General features: G+C 42.5%; 2 protein-coding genes across 5 annotated transcripts; one reads left to right on the top strand and one right to left on the bottom strand.

The window, feature by feature from the left end:
* Positions 1–80: 80 nt before the first annotated feature.
* LOC311254729 (netrin-4) lies at positions 81–13,635 on the top strand (the record flags this gene model as incomplete). Of its 4 annotated transcripts, XM_084348651.1 has the most annotated exons (11): positions 115–184; positions 1,290–2,068; positions 9,551–10,041; positions 10,414–10,734; positions 11,039–11,165; positions 11,285–11,473; positions 11,688–11,904; positions 12,031–12,158; positions 12,760–12,828; positions 12,974–13,144; positions 13,288–13,635. In XM_084348651.1, 10 exons carry the CDS (start codon positions 2,050–2,052, stop codon positions 13,422–13,424), a joined length of 1,869 nt encoding a protein of 622 aa, XP_084204777.1. In that variant the 3' UTR covers positions 13,425–13,635. The 4 variants fall into 4 exon arrangements, with proteins under 4 accessions (XP_084204775.1, XP_084204778.1, XP_084204777.1 ...); XM_084348649.1 differs by lacking the exon at positions 1,290–2,068 and having other exon boundaries at positions 81–195; XM_084348652.1 differs by lacking the exon at positions 1,290–2,068 and having other exon boundaries at positions 95–184.
* A 496-nt stretch (positions 13,636–14,131) lies between these two features.
* Positions 14,132–16,499, bottom strand: chchd4a (coiled-coil-helix-coiled-coil-helix domain containing 4a). Its single transcript, XM_084348665.1, has 3 exons — positions 16,341–16,499; positions 15,768–15,866; positions 14,132–15,338 (listed from the first exon to the last, which is right to left on the bottom strand). The coding sequence occupies exons 1-3, from the start codon at positions 16,360–16,362 to the stop codon at positions 14,977–14,979; spliced, it is 483 nt and encodes a 160-aa protein (XP_084204791.1). The 5' UTR covers positions 16,363–16,499; the 3' UTR covers positions 14,132–14,976.
* Positions 16,500–18,668: the final 2,169 nt, after the last annotated feature.

Here is an 18,668-nt window from a genome sequence, read left to right as displayed (position 1 = left end):
AGAGCCAGAGCAACACGACAGAAGAAAGTAGTCCTTCACCGACAAGAAGGAAGAGCTTTTAACAAAACCCTCTCTGTTTAATGAACACAGTTTCTGGGAAGCGAGGCGAGAGGAAAAACAGGAGAAAAGAACCAAAAGAAGGTCAAAAAGACGAAATGATAGCAGAAGGGAATCAGAGAAAACTGTACGTAGAAGGTAAAGATAGAATGTAACTGGCGTTAAGTACAGTTAGTTACTCAGGTAACCAACTGTAATAACGTGAAGTGGGTAACGATATTTGTTGATAACTGATTAGACTATTTCAGTTTTGTGTTACTACGAACAGTGTGCTATTCACTCCACTACATTATTTGACAGCTGTTGACACTTTAAACACAGGTTTATGCGTTTAATAGCCTACAGATCATGCTACGAGTTTATAAAGTAGGCCTATATTTTAACTGTTGCTCATAGTTAAGCCTATACCTCCAGCAGACACACCATAAAAATTCTTCTAATAATTAATAAGTAATTCATCAGTAATCCAGTCACAGGTTCTGATAATATTCAACAGTGGCTGATACCTTTGACAGTGGATAACTTCATTTTGCTGTCAGTACTTTCATGTCTAGAGATTACAACAGTGTTTTTATACTAAAAGATCTGCATACTTCTTTTACCAAGTAAGAAAACCCAGAGTGAAGCCAGGCAGGATGGAAGATGTGAGCAAAGAGTAACCCTAGAAGTTAAATTCATAAATTCCATTAGTAATTAAATTATGAGCCTATCCCTGTAGAAAATCACTCTTCTTTTCTGTAGTAGTTGTGATTCATTCAGTAAAACCATTTCTCATTCAAAGCAGTCGCACAATCCTGGTTGTCCTCTGAACAGAAAAGCTTAAACTGGATCTGAAAGAAGAGATAAAAGTAGAATAGCTATACATTTTTTGGATCATTTGGATTGATATGTACATATATCTTAGACATTTTGAGCCTCTGGGAGATTGGTACCCATACTGTGTGTACATTTACGTAACCACCACAAAAAGTTCACATGACACTGTTCTCCACAGGTCAGCACCAGAACAGTCACATCCCATGCTGTTACTGGTGAAGATAGTGATGCTAATGGCAGTAATGATAAGCTAACGGAATTTGATCGGAATGCACACTTTTCTGTTCCTCCATCTTCTCCTTCCACGCTCATGACAGCTTCAATGTGTCCACAAGGGGGGAAACCCCAGTGACCCATGCGATCTCCACACTCCTGGGTCACAAGGGCATCATAACCTCGTCTGTTTCCCATGGCAGATCACAGGCATCATGCACTGCGGCCCCTGCTCCTGGCCCCAGCCTCTTCAGTTGAAACCCATCAGAGCAGCCTGAGATTGGGTAGCCAAGCACAAATGAATAGTCTCATGTGTCTCGACCCTCACGTGTCACTTTCAAAGGACATGCTGCCACAAAGACAGGGACAAATTAAGGTGAAGAGGGCACTGATGAGTAGCTGAAGAGGTGTAGTCTGTGGCTGGGATCGTGAGGACAGGAGGGTCGAGGTGACGTCACTGTAATTGGCTGTGTGAGACAGTCAGGAACAAAATGCTTTACAGTGGAGCCAAGCACACAGAGGGACTTAATGTAGATGCAGCGGTCACTACTCAAGAAAGGCCTGTTGAATTGTTTGGTTAGAGGTCTTCTGCTTCATTGGCTTCTTCTCTATGGAGCTCAGTCAAAGCGATGACATCACCCACTGAGGAAGCCCAAACCAAATGAAAGACTTCCCCAAGGGTCCAAATAACCCACATCTAAAAATGACATTATCATATCAGAGTGGTCTCAGCACACAAAGCATCCTGCAGTCTATTAATCACTAGCACATGTCTAATGGTATCGATTAAATGAGTGAGGAGATGCGGGCCGGAGAGGTTCCAAAGAAAACCTCACAGGAACCACAAGTCTCTGATGAGGTGGTGGTACTCAAAACATGGTCGCCTACCAATGTTTGGTTGGCAGTGCTGCAGCCATCTCTGGGGCCAGGAGCCCACCACAGTGATGGGACTGGATCGGACAGATGTGGCCAGCAACTCCGGGTGAGTGGAACTGATTAAACCCTAACAAGCTTTGTTACAGCTTTGATCCGCCCTGCACTCGTCTATCCCTCACTTCTCGCTCTAACAGTCCAGCAGGAGATAAAATGCTGACATGAAAGATCTGGCTCGACATCAATTGTAAAGAACATCAATATTAGTCACTTGTATAATCACCCAGATGTATAATCCCTCCTCTACCCTCTTCATCCTGAGATCTTCATATTAATCATCCACTCCTCTTCCTCCCTCTCTCCTACTTTTACAGTATCAGGATGTTGTGAGGGTCATGCCTTTGTGAATACAACTCCCATTTTACGCTAATGACATCAGCATGTGCTGCTAACTTTAGCTCCTCCTGAGGGCCAGATGTTGGCTCATGTGATCAAACACTGGCTTCCCTCTTACTGTCACATTGTTGGGCAAGCCAGGAGGGCTTAGCTGTCACACATATTTCCACATACCTCTTTTCTCCTGCAGAAACCCACAATCCGACCACAAATGTGGGCACACCCTTGAGTAGCAGTTTGATTTTATTTTTGCATTTGCGCCACAGGAAGGGAAACATACGAAGGAATGCTATAGTTTCCAGTAAAGTCTCATTAAGCTTTCGTGTGAATAGAGTGTAATTTTTGCTTAGTTGTGGCAAAAAAGTGTGAAAAACATGCAGGGAGCTTTTGCCACAGAGCAATAAAGTCTTCCTCCTGATTGGACACTATGGAGCTAGGAACAAATAGAGCTCCTGGACACATTGTAAGAATCATCTAAACTTACCACTTACAACCTAAAGCCCATCCCTGCACTCCATTTTCAAAGCACTTTGTCTCATTTAAAGGGCATCTGAGGCGGGCGACAACACCACTGTGGTCAATAAATGTCACTGGTGTAAGTCCATAGATGAAACAGAACCACCACGAGGGCAGCAAATGTCACGTTAACATCACAGTGTTTTGTGGCAGTACATTTTACAAGAGCAAGAGGAGACATTTCGTACGAGGCTGCAGATTTGATTTTTGTCTGTCCGGTCATACGAGGTACGGTTGTTTAATGGTGACCCCTGTGCTCGGCTATACATTGAAGTTGCCGTCATGGCTCGGGTGACTCACAGGTGGACTCTTGGAAGCCCAATAAAGACTTTTTTAATGAGTTGAGAAGGGCCTCAAAGCAGCAAAATGGCCAGACATGAGAGACAGACTGGAACCCCCAACCTGTGGAACAGGACCTCAAACAGCTGCGTTTGATTTTTCCTCTCATTTGCTCCATTTCTCAGTGTGACTTTTAGGAGGGGAACCAAAGTCAGACAGCACGGGCCATAAAAATATTCAATGTCGAGGAAGAATCTCAATGATGAAGAACTAAAACTGTTTGTGTGGGCAACCCTGACTCAAAAAAAGGTGGGATGCTGTCTAAAATATAGATTAAAACAGGTCTTTTGTTGCCCATGTGTCAACTTGTTTGAAACGTGTTGCTGGCATCAAATTCAGAATAAGCATATTTACAAAAATCAAGGAAGTTGATGGCGTCAAACATTACAAAATATTGTCTTGCTGCTTGATCTCTAACTTTTTTGGAAGCAGGGTTGCATTTATGTGAGCACAAACACGTTTGTGGCTCCCTGCATCTAACTGAACTCCAATCAGTGTCCAACATTGATCCCAGCCTCATTGTGCTGACGTTTGACCCCAAGCAAACTTGATGGCGGTTAGCTTCTTCCAGCTAGTTTGCCACTTTTTGTACGGCACTTTTCAACGTGCCAAACTACAGTTTCTTTGAATCCACTGGAGGTCTTTGAGACGTTTCAGATATGAGCTGGAAGAGTAAGAAAGCAGCAAGCGGAATCTGTAACACATGTTTCTGTGTGTTTTTGTGGTACAAAAACCAGTGTGTGTGCTGGCATTCCAGTTTGTCTTATGTGGGTGGTCGATGCAAAGCCAAGAAAGAGTTGTCAAGAACTCGTGTCTTTGCATGTGTTTGTGTGTCAGAGTGACAACGTGTTTATGTGAGCGAACCGGTGATGCACAAAAGTAAATCTTGAGCTTCTTAGCTGATGACATCATAAACAGATTTAAAGGAGTCAGACAGGGATGCAAGACTGGAGGAGCCAGTAGTGAGAGCGTATGTTTGCGAGTGCGTTTGTGGGTGGGAGGTGACGTTGTTGTCCAATATTAAACAGGAGTTTCAGCTATAAATAAGTCATCGCCTCTCAGCTGAAGCCACTCTTTAAAATTCCGGACATTCCTCCTTGTTAAGAATTAATAAAGAAAAAATGCTTTGGCATATTTTCCCGTCACTTACACACACGTGAGAGTATATGACCAAAATTATTCCATGAACAAACACCCACAAATCCACACAAGAGCTCACAGATGCAAACATTATTGGTTTGGCGAGCTGCCTGAGTGCCTCAAGGAGGCCTTGACTTGTCATCCTGCCTCATCTTGCCTCTATCACTTTCTGCTCTGACAGTTTAATCTGTGTCATTCATCCTCTCACATCAAAGAGCCAACATGCAATCTGAACCTAGCATGCCGGCAGATAAGTGCACTCACACACCAGGTAGATGCCCACATGCACATGTGAAAGGGGCACTATGTAATTTTGGAGAAGAAATTCAAACTCAGAATTTTAATATTTACAAAATCAATGAGGTAATAAAACAAACTCATAAGTATTTGTCTTTTCCATTACTGAATAAACAAGTTGTTCTCAGAAGAAAAAAGTGTTTGAATCCGGAGAGCTGGCAGGGTCCGCCAAATATAAACAAAGTAAAACAGTGTGAAACTGCGTTGACCTTTAATGATGATATATCAGAGCAACAGACCAACTCAAACTATCCTCAAGAAATACAGTCCTCTTGGCTTTATTGGACTTGAACTAGACCTTTGCAGTTGACCTATGACCTTGGCCTCTAACCTCAAACTTTGGCAACCAACACACTTAAGGGTAGTCGAAGTATTTAAGAATAATCATTGTATGATTTTGAAGTGTGCGACTGTGTTTCTTGGATCAATATATCACACATTGTGCTGTAAACCTGTGAGTCTTTCTTCAAATATTCGACAGGATCACACCCCATTAACCATGGCACTTACTGGTTGCTCTTGTGGCCAGTAGATAACGTCATATGAGATCCTACTGCGCGTCGCCATTACAAACTGAAACACATTAAAATTAGACTGGCATAATCTTGATCGTTGCCAAATCCACATCCACTAACTGAATAGATTTGGAGAACAAACTGAGGCCTGATCGTGTTGGCCTGGGTCATTTAAGGAAGCAGCCTAATCCTCTTCATCCCCGGAGGAACCTATATGAGCTGACATGTAGAACACAAAGACCCAGGGAAGACGTGGAGATGGCAAAGTGTGGAGAGACACTGTGTGCTCGACACACACACATATGAGCAGCCTGGACAAACACTGAGGATTAGAAGGGCGGGAAGGGGGAGTCCCTGTTCGTCTGACCCCGGCTCTCTAACCCCCGGCCCCCATTAAGCCCTGTAAATGACAAAAAGAGGAGCAATTAGAGAGGCAGTCATGGGGCAGGTAGGAGATCCCGGTGACCTTCTCCTGGCTGGTATTTGACCTCTCACAGCTGGGGGCCATGATGAAGATACATGCTGAACATTGACAGAAAGTATTCGCTAGAAGGAATAAAAAGAAGTTTCTTTCAGCTCTGGGAATGTAACACGTGTTGAGAACTGCGGTGTGGATTCTGTTGTTTATCCTGCTTGATATTCTCCAAACAAGAACTTTATTGGATGCGGCCAGCTCTGCATTCCTACATCACAGAAAATTACCCTTAATTACAATTTACTCAATTAAGAATCCAATGTGTTTTGCATTTTGGAGCCAAAATGAGCGACCAAACGTAGTTTATTTGCACTTGAGCTGCTCTTAAAATGGTTTATGGCTCTGCTGCAAACCTTGACCTCAAACCTCAAACACTTATATTTACTGAAACCTGCAGTTTTGCTGCCCTTGCAGAAATCAGATATCACACATACAGTAAGAACTTCTCCCAGAACCAGCCCGATTCTCTCAGTGAAAGCAAAACCACAGCTGGACCACACTGATGATCTGACTCTATGTTTTATCCATTATCCCTCCTCCTTAAACACACAAAAGCACACAGGTCCTCCCATCCTGCAACCTGTGAAAAGATGGGAATCTCATTTCCGTGTGTTCCCCTGAGCTGGAGCTTGACTGTAAATCAGTTCAAAAGCAGTCACAAACTATGTATGCCTCTAACATCACCAGATAACAGCTAATCCCTCATAAACGGCATCGCCCTAATCTCCTATAAAGCTATTCTTAGCATATACTGCACCACTGGAGTGAGACGAAAGGAGAAACTGTGAGATGAGAGAAGATGGAGCAAAGCCTCTGGGGTTTTTATTATGTGGAGGCCTACCAGACACTATAGCTGGTGTTAGAGCGCAGAGCAGGAGGATGAAAGGAAATACCAGCGTGGGGTGAATGAAGACAAATGTACAGCGGATGGAGATGGAGTGATATATGAGTTGAGAGATTAAGGAAAAGGGGATAAAAACTTGTGAGATATATTTAAAATCAATACAGATGGACAAACGTCAGATTAATGAGGATTGATGACTGGGACAAACACTGCTGGCTGCTCCTTCTAAACACCATATTGTACTTTCTGTTAGAAACACGTAACACACATCATCGGCACATATGTCATCCCTCAGTGATTCTCTTTTTGTCCTCCACTCTGGGGAGAGCTAGCAGGCAGGTCTGTAAACAATTTGTATGGCATTAAAGACATTTATGGAAACCAATCCAATTCTGTGCGTCTCTTCCAATTTTCTGAGCCGCCTGTATTTGAAGTTGAGCCATAAAACTGAAGAGACATGTTGTTTATCCTCCAACTCTGAGGTGGGGGGGAATACATCAGGCTCAGCGAAGGGCCTGACATGTGTGGTTAAAAAGAGTCTAAAAAGAAAGACTGTCGTGTATCAGGCCATGTGTTTATTTTCCACTGTTATAATGAAGAATGGCGGAGCAGACAGATGGGTGAATTCTTTCCTCCTGTCCTAGTCATTTGCATGAAAGTCCAAGCTGTCAGATTCTTTTGGTGCCACAATGCGCCATCAGGCTGCAAATAACTGCACTGAGGACTATTTTTGTCTCCCTGCTCAGGTTTCTTCCTGCCAGACTTCAAAGAGACCTGTAACTTGGAATTACTGCCGCTGAAAAACAGGAGGGCAGGAGCAGATAAACTAATTTCCTTGGCCTATTACGAGGCCCTGGTTAGTGGAGGGACCTGGTGTAGCTGGTATGCGCTGTGCGGCTGGTACACATTAACGAGATCGTGCAAGGCGCGAGTCTGTCCTCCTCTGCGCACGAGACTTTACAGAATCCCGGTGGATGAAAGTGTGGAGGAAAATCTTCCGTTTGGTTGAGTGTTGTTGTTGCAGTACAACGTCCTGACAGTGTGTGTGTGTGTGTGTGTGTGTATGTGTGTGGGCGGGGTGGACCGTGGATAAATAGAGCGCACACTCCTCTCCTGTGCGTAAACGCGTAGAGCGCTGGACTTGGCCGGGACACGGAGCTCTCGGGTTGGCTGTGAATTAATGGAAACAACATTAATTAATTAGCAAAGCAAAGGGTCTATCAGTTTCATCTGTTCCGCCTAAAACACAGATGATTATTATTGCGCAAAATGGAAGAAGACAAGCATATGTCAAATGGAGATAAGTAACATTTCGTTCGGTCTTGGACAAACCAGTGATCCATATTTTGCTGCAAAGGGAGCGCACAAACCACGTCAGTCAGAGGGATGTCCTAGCTGCTCCTGAAGATGCTCTGAACTTCTCTCAGCGAGGATTTTTTCAACATTTTTCCTTGCAGGACATCGGACAAATACGCTTTGCGCATTGCGTAATTGGCAGGGAAATGCGCTTGTCCGTTCCATAGGCTCCACATAATGTTGGGACTAATCTCTGCTGGAAGGCGTTTATCGCTCCGTGTATGTTGTAAACACAACAGGAACAAGGATGAGAGTCTTTAGTATGCTTGGCAAAGGTCGACATCAGGTGCTGGTGGTGCTCTGTTGGCTGTTTGTGGTTGTGACGCGGAGCGGAGCAGGTGAGGCGCACCGTCATCATCATCATCATCATCATCATCATCTCTGCTGCAGTTGATGATGTTTCTCTGAATCAGTTGCGTCACTGTGGCTAAACTTGCCTTCTCGTTTGACCTCTCGTGGTTAGGCTATAGGATCGATTGGGCAGACGGAAATAGTGACTCATTATTCATGCAATTGATGACCTAATGATTTCTTACGCTTCGTCATTTGCAAGGTGACATTTTATTTGTTTTTGGTGACCTAACAGTGAAGTAAAGGTCATTCATGATAAACTCGATAGTGCTGCTGCCTTGTGTCCATTACATGTAACCTGAGAGTATCAATGCTGTCAGGGAGGAGAGAACAGGATTCTGTGTCACATCAGAACAAGCATCAGTGGCACAATGGTCAGGAAAATTAAATATTCATGGCAGACACAATGAAGAGGACTCCAGTTTTGTCCATGATGCAGGCATGTGACTCGAGTCATTTGGTCCAAGTCTCAAGTCATGTATTTCTGAGGAAAGTCAAGTCACAGGTTGTGTCAAGATAACCGTAACCTGTCTAATGATGATATTATTGGCAATTGGTATTTGACAATGAATTGAATTTCATGTCTCATGTTAGGTCAAGTCTTTAACGTCCAAGTCGAGTGTCAAGTCTTTTATTTTCTGTCATGTTGTGAGTCACCAAAACAGTGACTCAAGTCCAGGCCACAATTACTTGAGTCCAGTGTTTTACCTAAAAGTCATACTTGAGTCAAAGTGAAGATATCAGTATAGTATTACTTTGGTAAAAGTGAATGTCACCTATATGAATAGTACTTGAGTGAAAGTCCAAGTCTAAGTATCTGATATTTAATGCATTTAAGTATCAAAAGTACAAGCAAAAGTAAATACATATACATACATATATGTTATCATTTATGTTAAGTATATACTGTGTACTGATTATTGGTCTGGTTGATTATAGGATCCAATATTCAGCATCTTCTGATCGGAATCAGTGTTTCATTTCTTATTCAACTGCCACTAAAATATACATGTACTCTCTTTGGCTCTGATGCAGCATGCAATCTGCAAAGAAACTAGCAACTAAAGTTATCAAATAAATGTAGTGGAGTCATAAATACAATATTTGCCTCCAAAATTTAGTGGAGTGGAAGTATAACGTGGCAGAAAGTAAGTAAGTAAAGTACAAATTCCTCAAAATTTGATTTAAGTACAGTACTTGAGGGAGTGTACTTGAAGTTATATTCCAGTACTGCTCGAGTCTGCCACGATGTAAGTGCTGGAAAGTGCTTGTTTTAGAAGCCTTTTTATGTCACCCGTAATAAAACTGGTATAACACTGATCTGAATGCAGATATTTTCTCTAACATCACCCTCTGCATCAGTTTCCAGATGTGTGGACCATGCCTGTAGTCCACCCATAGGGAACCTGGCGAGTGGCAGGACCCTCTTCACCCTCTCTAGCTGCTGTGGGAACAGCTCCTCCAACAGGAGCTCTTGCCTCCATCCTCCTGTGACCCCCCACCTCTGTCCCGAGGACACCCACCCTTCAGCTCACATGACTGATGACCCTTTCTTGCATCCGGATACCTGGTGGGCATCAGGTGCAGGCACCACCACGCAGGAGCAGCAGGATGAGATCCGGTTGGACCTGGAAACACAGTTCTGTCTGTCCCATGTTGTTTTGGTGTTCAGGTCACCTCGGCCTGCTGCCATGGCTGTCGAACGTTCAGCTGACTTTGGAAAGACCTGGGAGGCCCTTAAGCTCTTTGCACACAATTGCAGCATGGAGTTTGGTCTACCTAATGATTTTACTCAGCCAGGCTCTTTGTGTACAACCAGATACACCAGCGCTACACCCTGCAGTGGGGGAGAGGTACAGTAAGAGAATATGCAGAAAGATGCAATTTATTATCTTCAGTATTTGATATAGTGCTGACAAGTGCTCTTTATTGTTGATTAATACCCAAATTTCTTTCTCATTAATCAATTTGTTATTTGGTCTCTAAAATGTCAGAAAATGGTGAAAATGCCTAAGATGATGTCCACAAATGTCTTGTTTTGTCCACAACCCAAATATAATCAGTTTACTGTCATAGAGGAGTAAAGAGACCAGATAATATTCAAGTTTAAAAAGCTGAAATCAGAGAACTTGGACTTTTTTTTAGCTTAAATCGATTGTCAGAATAGTTGGTGATTCACAACTAATCAATAAATCATTGCAAATCTACTCTTTTTCTCCTCCCAGGTAATATTACGGACATTGGACCCCATCAGTGTTAAAACACTGGACCTGTACAGTCCGGAGGTCCTCGCCCGCCTCACCATCACTAACCTCCGCATCAGACTGCTAAAAGCTCAAACATGTCGGGCACCTGTAAACCGCCCTGTAGAGCAGACGAGCCCCACACCCTCAGATCTGACCTCCACATCCACCACAGAAAGCGCAGCCTCAGCACCTTACGCTATTTACACTTTACTGGCTAGAGGAACCTGCCTGTGTCATGGACATGCAGAGTATTGTGTACCACACAACAGCAGCCAAGACACAATGAAGGACAGTAACATGGTGAGTGTTTTTTGTGTGTGTAGGTGTGCTTCTAAGTTAAGAACAACAGTCAGTGATAAAGAGACTCTGAGTGAAAGTCTCTGTCAGTTTCCTTTGGCCTGTGTTCTATTACAGCCTTGTAAAACACGTGTCAGGATGTCAGGTGCAGATGTAAAATGTACTTACTAATGGAAAAGTCACCACTCTTTAAGGCTTTTGATTGACCTGCTGGATCTATTTTAGATTTATAGATCTAGACAGCAGGTGTCTGTAATGTCTGCTAATGTAGGTGAAGTAACTGAGCAGCCCCAGATGTGTCTTCCAGGTGTCTGGCAGGTGTCTGTGTACTCACCACACAGCAGGGGAGCACTGCGAGAAGTGTGCCCCGCTCTACAACGATCGTCCCTGGAGGCCTGCCAACAGCAGCAGCGGGGAGTCCAACCCGTGTCAGAGTAAGTGAGTCAGTGGATACTCATGTTGCTGACTCATCACTCCTCCTCACCCTGATGCCCTCACTTTGTCTCTCTCTCCTCTCTCTGACTGCTGTCATGTCACTCCTCTGTGATTTCAGGGTGCCAGTGTCACGGTCACGCCGATAGCTGTCACTTCTCTCAGCGGGCATGGCTTTCCTCCGGTGGCACCAGTGGGGGCGTTTGCGATGACTGCAGGCACAACACTGTCGGGCGCAGGTGCCAGCGCTGTCGTCACGGCTACTACCGCCACCCATCCCTGCCCCTCAACTCCCCCCACGCCTGCACAAGTAAGACACAAAAAAGGAGAGAGGCCTGGATTGGCTAATGTGTTTTCAATGGGTCAGAAAAGCAAAATGAAGGGGCTTCCAATTCATTCAAAGTTAGGGAAAATGAAACAGAACCATAATGTCTTATAGCTCCATCTGCTGGAATATGTTTGTAAAGTCATAACTTGAAAAAAAAAGAGGAGAAAATCTAATGTCTCACCTCTCTGTTTCTCAGGCTGCTGGTGTGATCCACAGGGATCTTTGCCTCCTCGTGCTGGAGAGGAGGGACCCTGGTGCCACCCTAGGAGCGGGCAGTGCCACTGCAAATCTGGTGTAGGGGGCACAGCCTGCAGCCACTGCCTGCCTGGCTATTGGGGTTTAGGGGAGGAGGGCTGTAAACCCTGCGCCTGCCCTCACAGCTGTGATCCAACCACTGGGCAGTGTTTGGACAGGTTAGTTATTTGCTTAATCCACAGCCAAATTCTTAACACATCAACACAGAGGCTAAAAATTAAACTCAGTGTGGTTAATTACTAACAGTGAACTTTGACCTGATGGGTTCCATTCTGCTTTTGCAGCTACTCAAATAATCAGGTTTTCAATGTGCCCATCGGTGGAAAAATCCCTGATCTGGATCACATGTTCACAATTGAAGAGGAGGTACAGTGGTCGAAGGAGCTTGCAGTCTCTGCTCTGCATTACACAGGTGAGTGCTGTAACAATACACTTAGGTCTGTCAGGATAATTACTTTTTTTGGACGATAATTGCGATAAACAATATTATTGTCACTTTAAGACCATTTTATAACACTGATATAATGACAACATAATAGCTTCATAATACGTACATCCTTTCAAAGAGCAATGAACTTTAAATTCTTTAGAATATCCAGATATTGGAATAAGAACGTATAAAACATTCAAAAATTTTAAAAACAACAACAACAAAAAAACATAAATAAAATAAAAACACACAACCAACACAATAAATAAAATGGACTCTCTGGCTTTATTAACATATTGCACAATAAATATTAAACATTTGGCACATGTGTTTAGTCTTTCTAACTGTAAACTGTACTGCCATACCAGTTTGTGCCACTTTTCCTTGGGCCATGTCCGAGGTCATGTCCATATATCATATACATACGATAACATATGTATGATACGTCTGTAACGTTATTATCATACTGCTGTGTCATCCATTACCTGTGACGGCAATCTGATTTGCAAGCCCTCAAACTGTGGGATCACTGTTTCATACAGTGCAATTATGGATGAGAGCATAACTCAGTGTCTGTACGCAGGAAAGTGTAGCTGTAAGGAGAAGAAGCTGCGAAGTGTTTCTGACCTCTGTAAGACCAAACATGATTACGGTGAGAAAAAAAGTGCAATTTTCACTTGTTTAAAAACTGTTTTTATAAATTAACATATATTATATTTATGATTGCTGTGGCTATTGCCTCTAATTACCTTCTCAATCTGCTGTCTGTCTTTTTGTGTCTTGATTACCCATGACAGTAATCAAGGCCAGTGTGCTGTCTGCTCATGACAAAGGCAGCCACGCAGAAGTGCAGGTAAAAGTCCGTAAAGTCCTTCAATCAGGACAAGTGGCGCTCAACCTGGGAACCGTCAGCATCTATCCTTTGTCCTGGACCAGCCGCGGCTGCACCTGTCCTATTCTAAACCCAGGTAAGACATGTTATATATAGTTTGTGATATACGCACAGATTTTGAGCCAACCCAACAAAGTTAGAATATATAATACTAACACTAGAGGGATACATTCAGAATTAGGTTTAAATCAATTTAAAATGTCTTACCTTTCTCACCAGGTATGGACTACCTGCTAGCAGGCCCAGAGGAGGCCGGGACAGGCCGTCTGCTGGTCACCATGCAGAGTGTGGTGGTCCCATGGACACCAAGACTGGGTCTACTTATATCAGAGGGCCTGAGGAATGGATGTCCATGAATTATATAATCCAAAAAGGCAGCTCGCACTTCAGAGGATTTCACATGGACATGTATGCATCAGTGCAAAAAAATACCGAAAAGGGACAAAAAACCACTGGACAACATGTTGAATCATCAGGGGGAATTATCCAGGAGTCACACTCTTGATGAGTCAAGGTACCCACAATGTGTGGGTGTGCAACACAAAATAAAGACAGATTGTGTGGTCATTAAAGGCTTTATTTGCACTTCAGATTAATTTTTCAGGGCAATTAAAGCTGATAAGCATTCTAGGTTCAGGTCTAGTTCCATGTTGGTAAATACCTCGATCTTTCAAGATTGGTGTCTAACAAATTTCTTCATCAATGTTTTATTTTTTATTTTTACTGGCGAAAAGCAATGTACAAAAGATTAAATATGGGACCGGCCAGATTTTCAGTTCAGTTCTTTCAATATCATATATTTGTGTTATAAATTGTAAATATATCACTTTTTGAAAACTAAATCTATATAATTTGGGTTCAATAAAATGCTTACATTCCAAATATACAAGCAATATAATGACACATGATGGTGTGGCTCACAGTCACTCATTTCTGGTAAATCTTGCCAATTGTAGTGATTCAAGCTTTCATAAAACTGAGACTGTCAATGTGTGAAGACAAAAAATGATGGCATAAGAGGGTGTCATGCTTTGACTGTAAAAGGACAAAAGGAAGAGAGAAGTTGAGATTGTTCGATGGTCATTTTAATCTGGACATTGTTGGACAGTGGTTTGAGAAAAACCCATCAAGTCTTTTAAGGCCTGAATGACACCGAATGGTGACGACAGCACCAAACCATAGACAGTAGACAGTGTTAAGACAACATTTATGCAGTGACAAACCACTTTGGTCTAGGCCAGATACAGAGATAATTAATATAAACAACGACCATTGTTCATACGGCAACAGATGCAGATGGAGACCCTGAAGTTTCGACAAACACAGTTACAAACGTGTTACTATCAATGCAATGTTCACTGAACAGAAGCTGTGACAGTAGCTTTGTTTTCTTCCAAATGATCTGTGTTTTGGTCTTTCAAGTGATGGAAAGCAAATAGATTCTACTGTAAGAGTCAAAACTGAGTCAAGGTAGAGTCTTAAGATCTCTGACAAATGCAGTTATTAGTGACAAATCAGTGCCAAGTTGACATTAACAGGACAACACACATAATGATTGTTAACAGCTCTCCTGTTTGATATGAGAACACGCAAATTAAATTAAATTTCTATTGCATATAGAGTGAATTTTTCAGCTAATGTCCCTGCAGCAAATAGCTTGGCCCGCTGTCATTAAAATATATTATTCAATGATATTTAACTGTGCAGCAAACAAAGCAGCCTATACGTTTGTACTACATTTCTCTGCGTTCACAAAGTCCTTGCCCCTGAGGGTCAAAGCTATGTCAGTAAACCCTCTACGTTGGCTTAAACAGGAGAAGAGACCAAACAGAACTCATCAAGGACAGTCTTTATGCTGGGCAGTGCTTGTACTCAGAGAACAAGAGCCTGGATGAGAAATGAGTGAGCTTAGCTGGCAGTCTGGTCATCTGTAGTTGACGTGCTGTCAGATGAGACAGCCGACTCAGGTGCTGAAGAGGCTGGGGTAGAGTCAGTTTCAGGGGGTAAGGCAGAGCCCTCAGTGGGGGCGTTGGAGGCAGAACCAGAGTTAGACTCTGCTTTATCTTCCTCCTGAGGATAGAGCTCTGGGTACCTCTGCATGCACTCCTGCATATTACGGAAGTTGTCGATGCACTCTGAGCCCTTCACCTCTTCCTTACTGTAGTGGAAGCAGGAAAAGGCTTCTTTGAACTGAGAGCCACAAGGTCCGCTGGCCATGCCGCCCAGGCACGGGCAGTTCCAGTTGATGTCTCCATTTGGCAGGATCAGACCTAAAGAAACAGGAAGCCAGACAGAAGTAAATTAACAGAATACATTTATGAGATAAGGAATAGAGACAAAATGATACTGTATTTTTGGGACCAATGCCAATAATAAGGTATCAATACATGGGCCGATATTCTTAAATACACAGAAAATACACATTAATACACATTTTTTGTAATGATCCCTCCAATTTGATTATAGAACATTTGTGAAAAAGATACACATGTCATCTAGGCAGGAATAAAGTTCAGTAATAAACTTATTGTCCAAAAGGACATCAGTGCACTGAAACAGGAAACTTCACTGTCAGTTTTCTTACTGACACATATTGGACAACATATATGCTGATATTGATCTATCTGTGACAGGCAGATATTGGCCAACCGAGATATCGGTCAGATCTACTTTTTCCCCACACAGACTAAATGACTGACCTTGTTCCTCATAAGGGTCATCTGGGTCCTCTGCAATGAGCTCAGCGTTGCTGGGTGTCTCATGGTCTTCCTTGGTCACAAAGATGATGCGATCTTTACCTAAATAACAAAAACCACAACAACAACATGGATTATAATACATTCTCAAAGTACAAACCCCGAAAACCCGGTGCAGGATATCATGTGTAATGCTATTTACTTCTAATACCACAAGTAAAGTGTAGCTGTACTGTTCGCATGTCAGTGACCCCGCGGGACGCAGTATACAAGCACCCTTAACTTGGGTTAACCTGCTCTGCGTTAGCTAGCCCTGACAGTCTCAACAATGCTAGTGACTTAAAATACGTCTCAAAATACTGCAGCACCTGTGTATTATGCCTTTACAAAGCCAGACGCTATTATATACCCATGTTTACTATTGCTGGAGGCTTAGCCTCCCCGCACCTAGCCCGGTGGCTAACCTACTGTTATCTAAATGAACGCTGTTTCTAGAGAGTTAGCCTAGCATGGTGGCTCGCTCGGTGACATTGCTCTGCCATGGAGTAAAAATGAATGAAATAAGACCGTCATTACCTTCTTGCCTGCAGTATGACATGTCTGCCGGTGTTGCTGTACGGCGAGCCTCGTACTCCGCGGTAAAAGATGACCAGTGTGACAGAAATTACTCAACAACTGCGAGGATTTCATTTGACAGGCTACCCGGCGTCCAACAGCCCCGTTATCCCCTCTGACCTGTCCACATGTGGGCGCACAATAGTGACGTCACCCGGTCTTTTGCAAAAAATAAAATTAAAATTAAAAATAAAATTGAAATAAATTAAAAACAAGACAACAGATATATCATAACCGCCTTTAAAGTGTAATAAAAATGTTTTCCGTTTAATTAAACTATAAAATGTCTACAATAATTTCCGCACTTGTATGTTTATATACGTGTGTTTTATGTATATAGGCTACTGTATGTGTTTTAAAAAGGGGGAAATAAAAATGCATTGTGTTTGAGAATAATCTTAAATAAAATGATATGTACCAATTGAAAAAACACAAGAAATTATGTTGCTTTTGAGTCTTTAAAAATGTTTCAGAGCGATGATCATCACAGATTCAATTTATTAGTGTCAGGATGAGTCTCAACAAATAAAACCTGAACTACATGGATTAATTGAGGTTTATGTTCCTTTGTAAAGTATGTGACTTTCATGGTAGAGCAGCAGTAGATCAACTAATATATTGAACAGACAGATTTTTGTTGAATGTAAGATGTACTGCCATCTGCTGGCAGTGGACTTGATGATGGACCTCACAGGTGATCATAGTGAGGATTAGGATAACATGGTGGTGGTGCCCATGTTTTCAGTCCTCTGGTGTTTGCAACAACATGAGCCTAAAACTAACGTTTTTTGTAATCAATGAAAAAGCTACATGTTTCATTACTTTCAAGGCGGACCATTAACACACCTTAAGACATTTCATTAACTGGTCACAACAACAAAGAAAACCCCACATTGTCATTTTACAAGATTCAATATGTAAGGGGAGCCTCTCTTCTTCCTCCTTCGCCTCAGGAGGGAATCTCGTCTGTGATGAGTGCTCGCCTTCCTGATGTTTAAAAGTGTTTTTCTGTGGCAAGTGTCATGTTGTTGCTGTTGTTGTTGTTGCTGCTGCTGCTGCTGCTGCAGATAAGATCCTTAACTTTACAAAATAGTAAGCTGACAAAAACTTGTAAAAAAGAAAATAAACACAACTACTTAACCCACCGATAACTACATAACAAACTAAATAACTTAAAAAACACTTTCCGGCAAACGGGTAACCTTCAGGGATCATTCCCTAAAGGATGTTTCTATGTTCTAGAAACGCTCCCCAAAGGTTCTCTGCAGTTATTTATTTATTTAATTATTTTACCATTTTCACAGAACCTTCCCCAAAGGTTGGCTAAAGTTTTTTTTGTAACTTTCAGAGATCCTTTAGAGAATGTTCCCTGAGAGTTCTCTGAAGTATTTTTGTGAAACCGTAACCTTTAGGGAACTATCATTGTTGTATATTAACTACAAAAGTAGTTCACTCTCAACATTAGTGCAGAGTTTATTTTTGATTGTTAGTATGTTTTATAGATACCGAAGTTCAATTGATTGAATGTAAATCAACTATAACCTCCTTCATAGACAGTTATGGTAACTGGTGAAAACTAATGCAAGAGCCAAAACTGATCTACAGTATCATCCGTGCAGTGTGGAGCTCTCTTTTTTTAAAAGGTGACACATTCATCATTTTATTTTGGGTTACTACTAGAATAGGTTTATATGCTTTAATGCTCAGAAAACACACCAGTTTTCTCTTCTTAGGGTCCTCTCTGGGCCCCCCTCAATCATGGGCCCCTAGAATCCGTCTCCTTTACCCCCCCTTTTCGGCGCCCCTGGTTCTCCCTCTGCCTGAAACGCTGTTATAGCTCCTGCACACTTTAGCTGTGCCGCTTCACACCACAGTGTGCAGGTACCATGCCAACAGGAAAAATACTTTAAGTGTCTGTGATGTGCTCACATACCCCAACATGGACAAGAAGACAGAGCTGATGTGTGTAGTTGTGTCAGCACTTTATCATGGTGTAAAAATAATAAAGGGTGCCATGTTTGGCGATGCCTCCTGAGGGTCCACTTGTTGATGTGTAGCTGTGATCGTCCATTCACTTTATTGACAGTCAGAAATTACACTCCTTCAGCACCTCGTTTGTCCACAATGATTAAACACACAGAGCATCATCACCGGAGACCATCTGGAGCCTTCACAGGCTGCAGATGGTCGAACTGTGGTTCAACCTACTTCTTGTGTCTCCACTGTTGTTGGATGAGCCCAGTAGATCCTTATTAACTCCTAAACCACCAACATAATGGTTCGAAAAGC

This window comes from Pagrus pagrus (assembly GCF_965226575.1).
Source record: "Pagrus pagrus genome assembly, chromosome: 3".
NCBI lineage: Eukaryota > Metazoa > Chordata > Actinopteri > Spariformes > Sparidae > Pagrus > Pagrus pagrus.
Note: the sequence above shows the minus strand (reverse complement) of the source record. Positions and strands in the feature narration are given on the sequence as shown.

Excerpts from the sequence above, each read along its gene's own strand:
- chchd4a (XM_084348665.1), bottom strand. The coding sequence starts at position 16,362 with ATGTCATACTGCAGGCAAGAAG. Across the intron at positions 15,867-16,340 it reads GTCATACTGCAGGCAAGAAG|GTAAAGATCGCATCATCTTT; the intron begins GTAATGACGGTC and ends TTTGTTATTTAG. Across the intron at positions 15,339-15,767 it reads TGACCCTTATGAGGAACAAG|GTCTGATCCTGCCAAATGGA; the intron begins GTCAGTCATTTA and ends CTGTTTCTTTAG.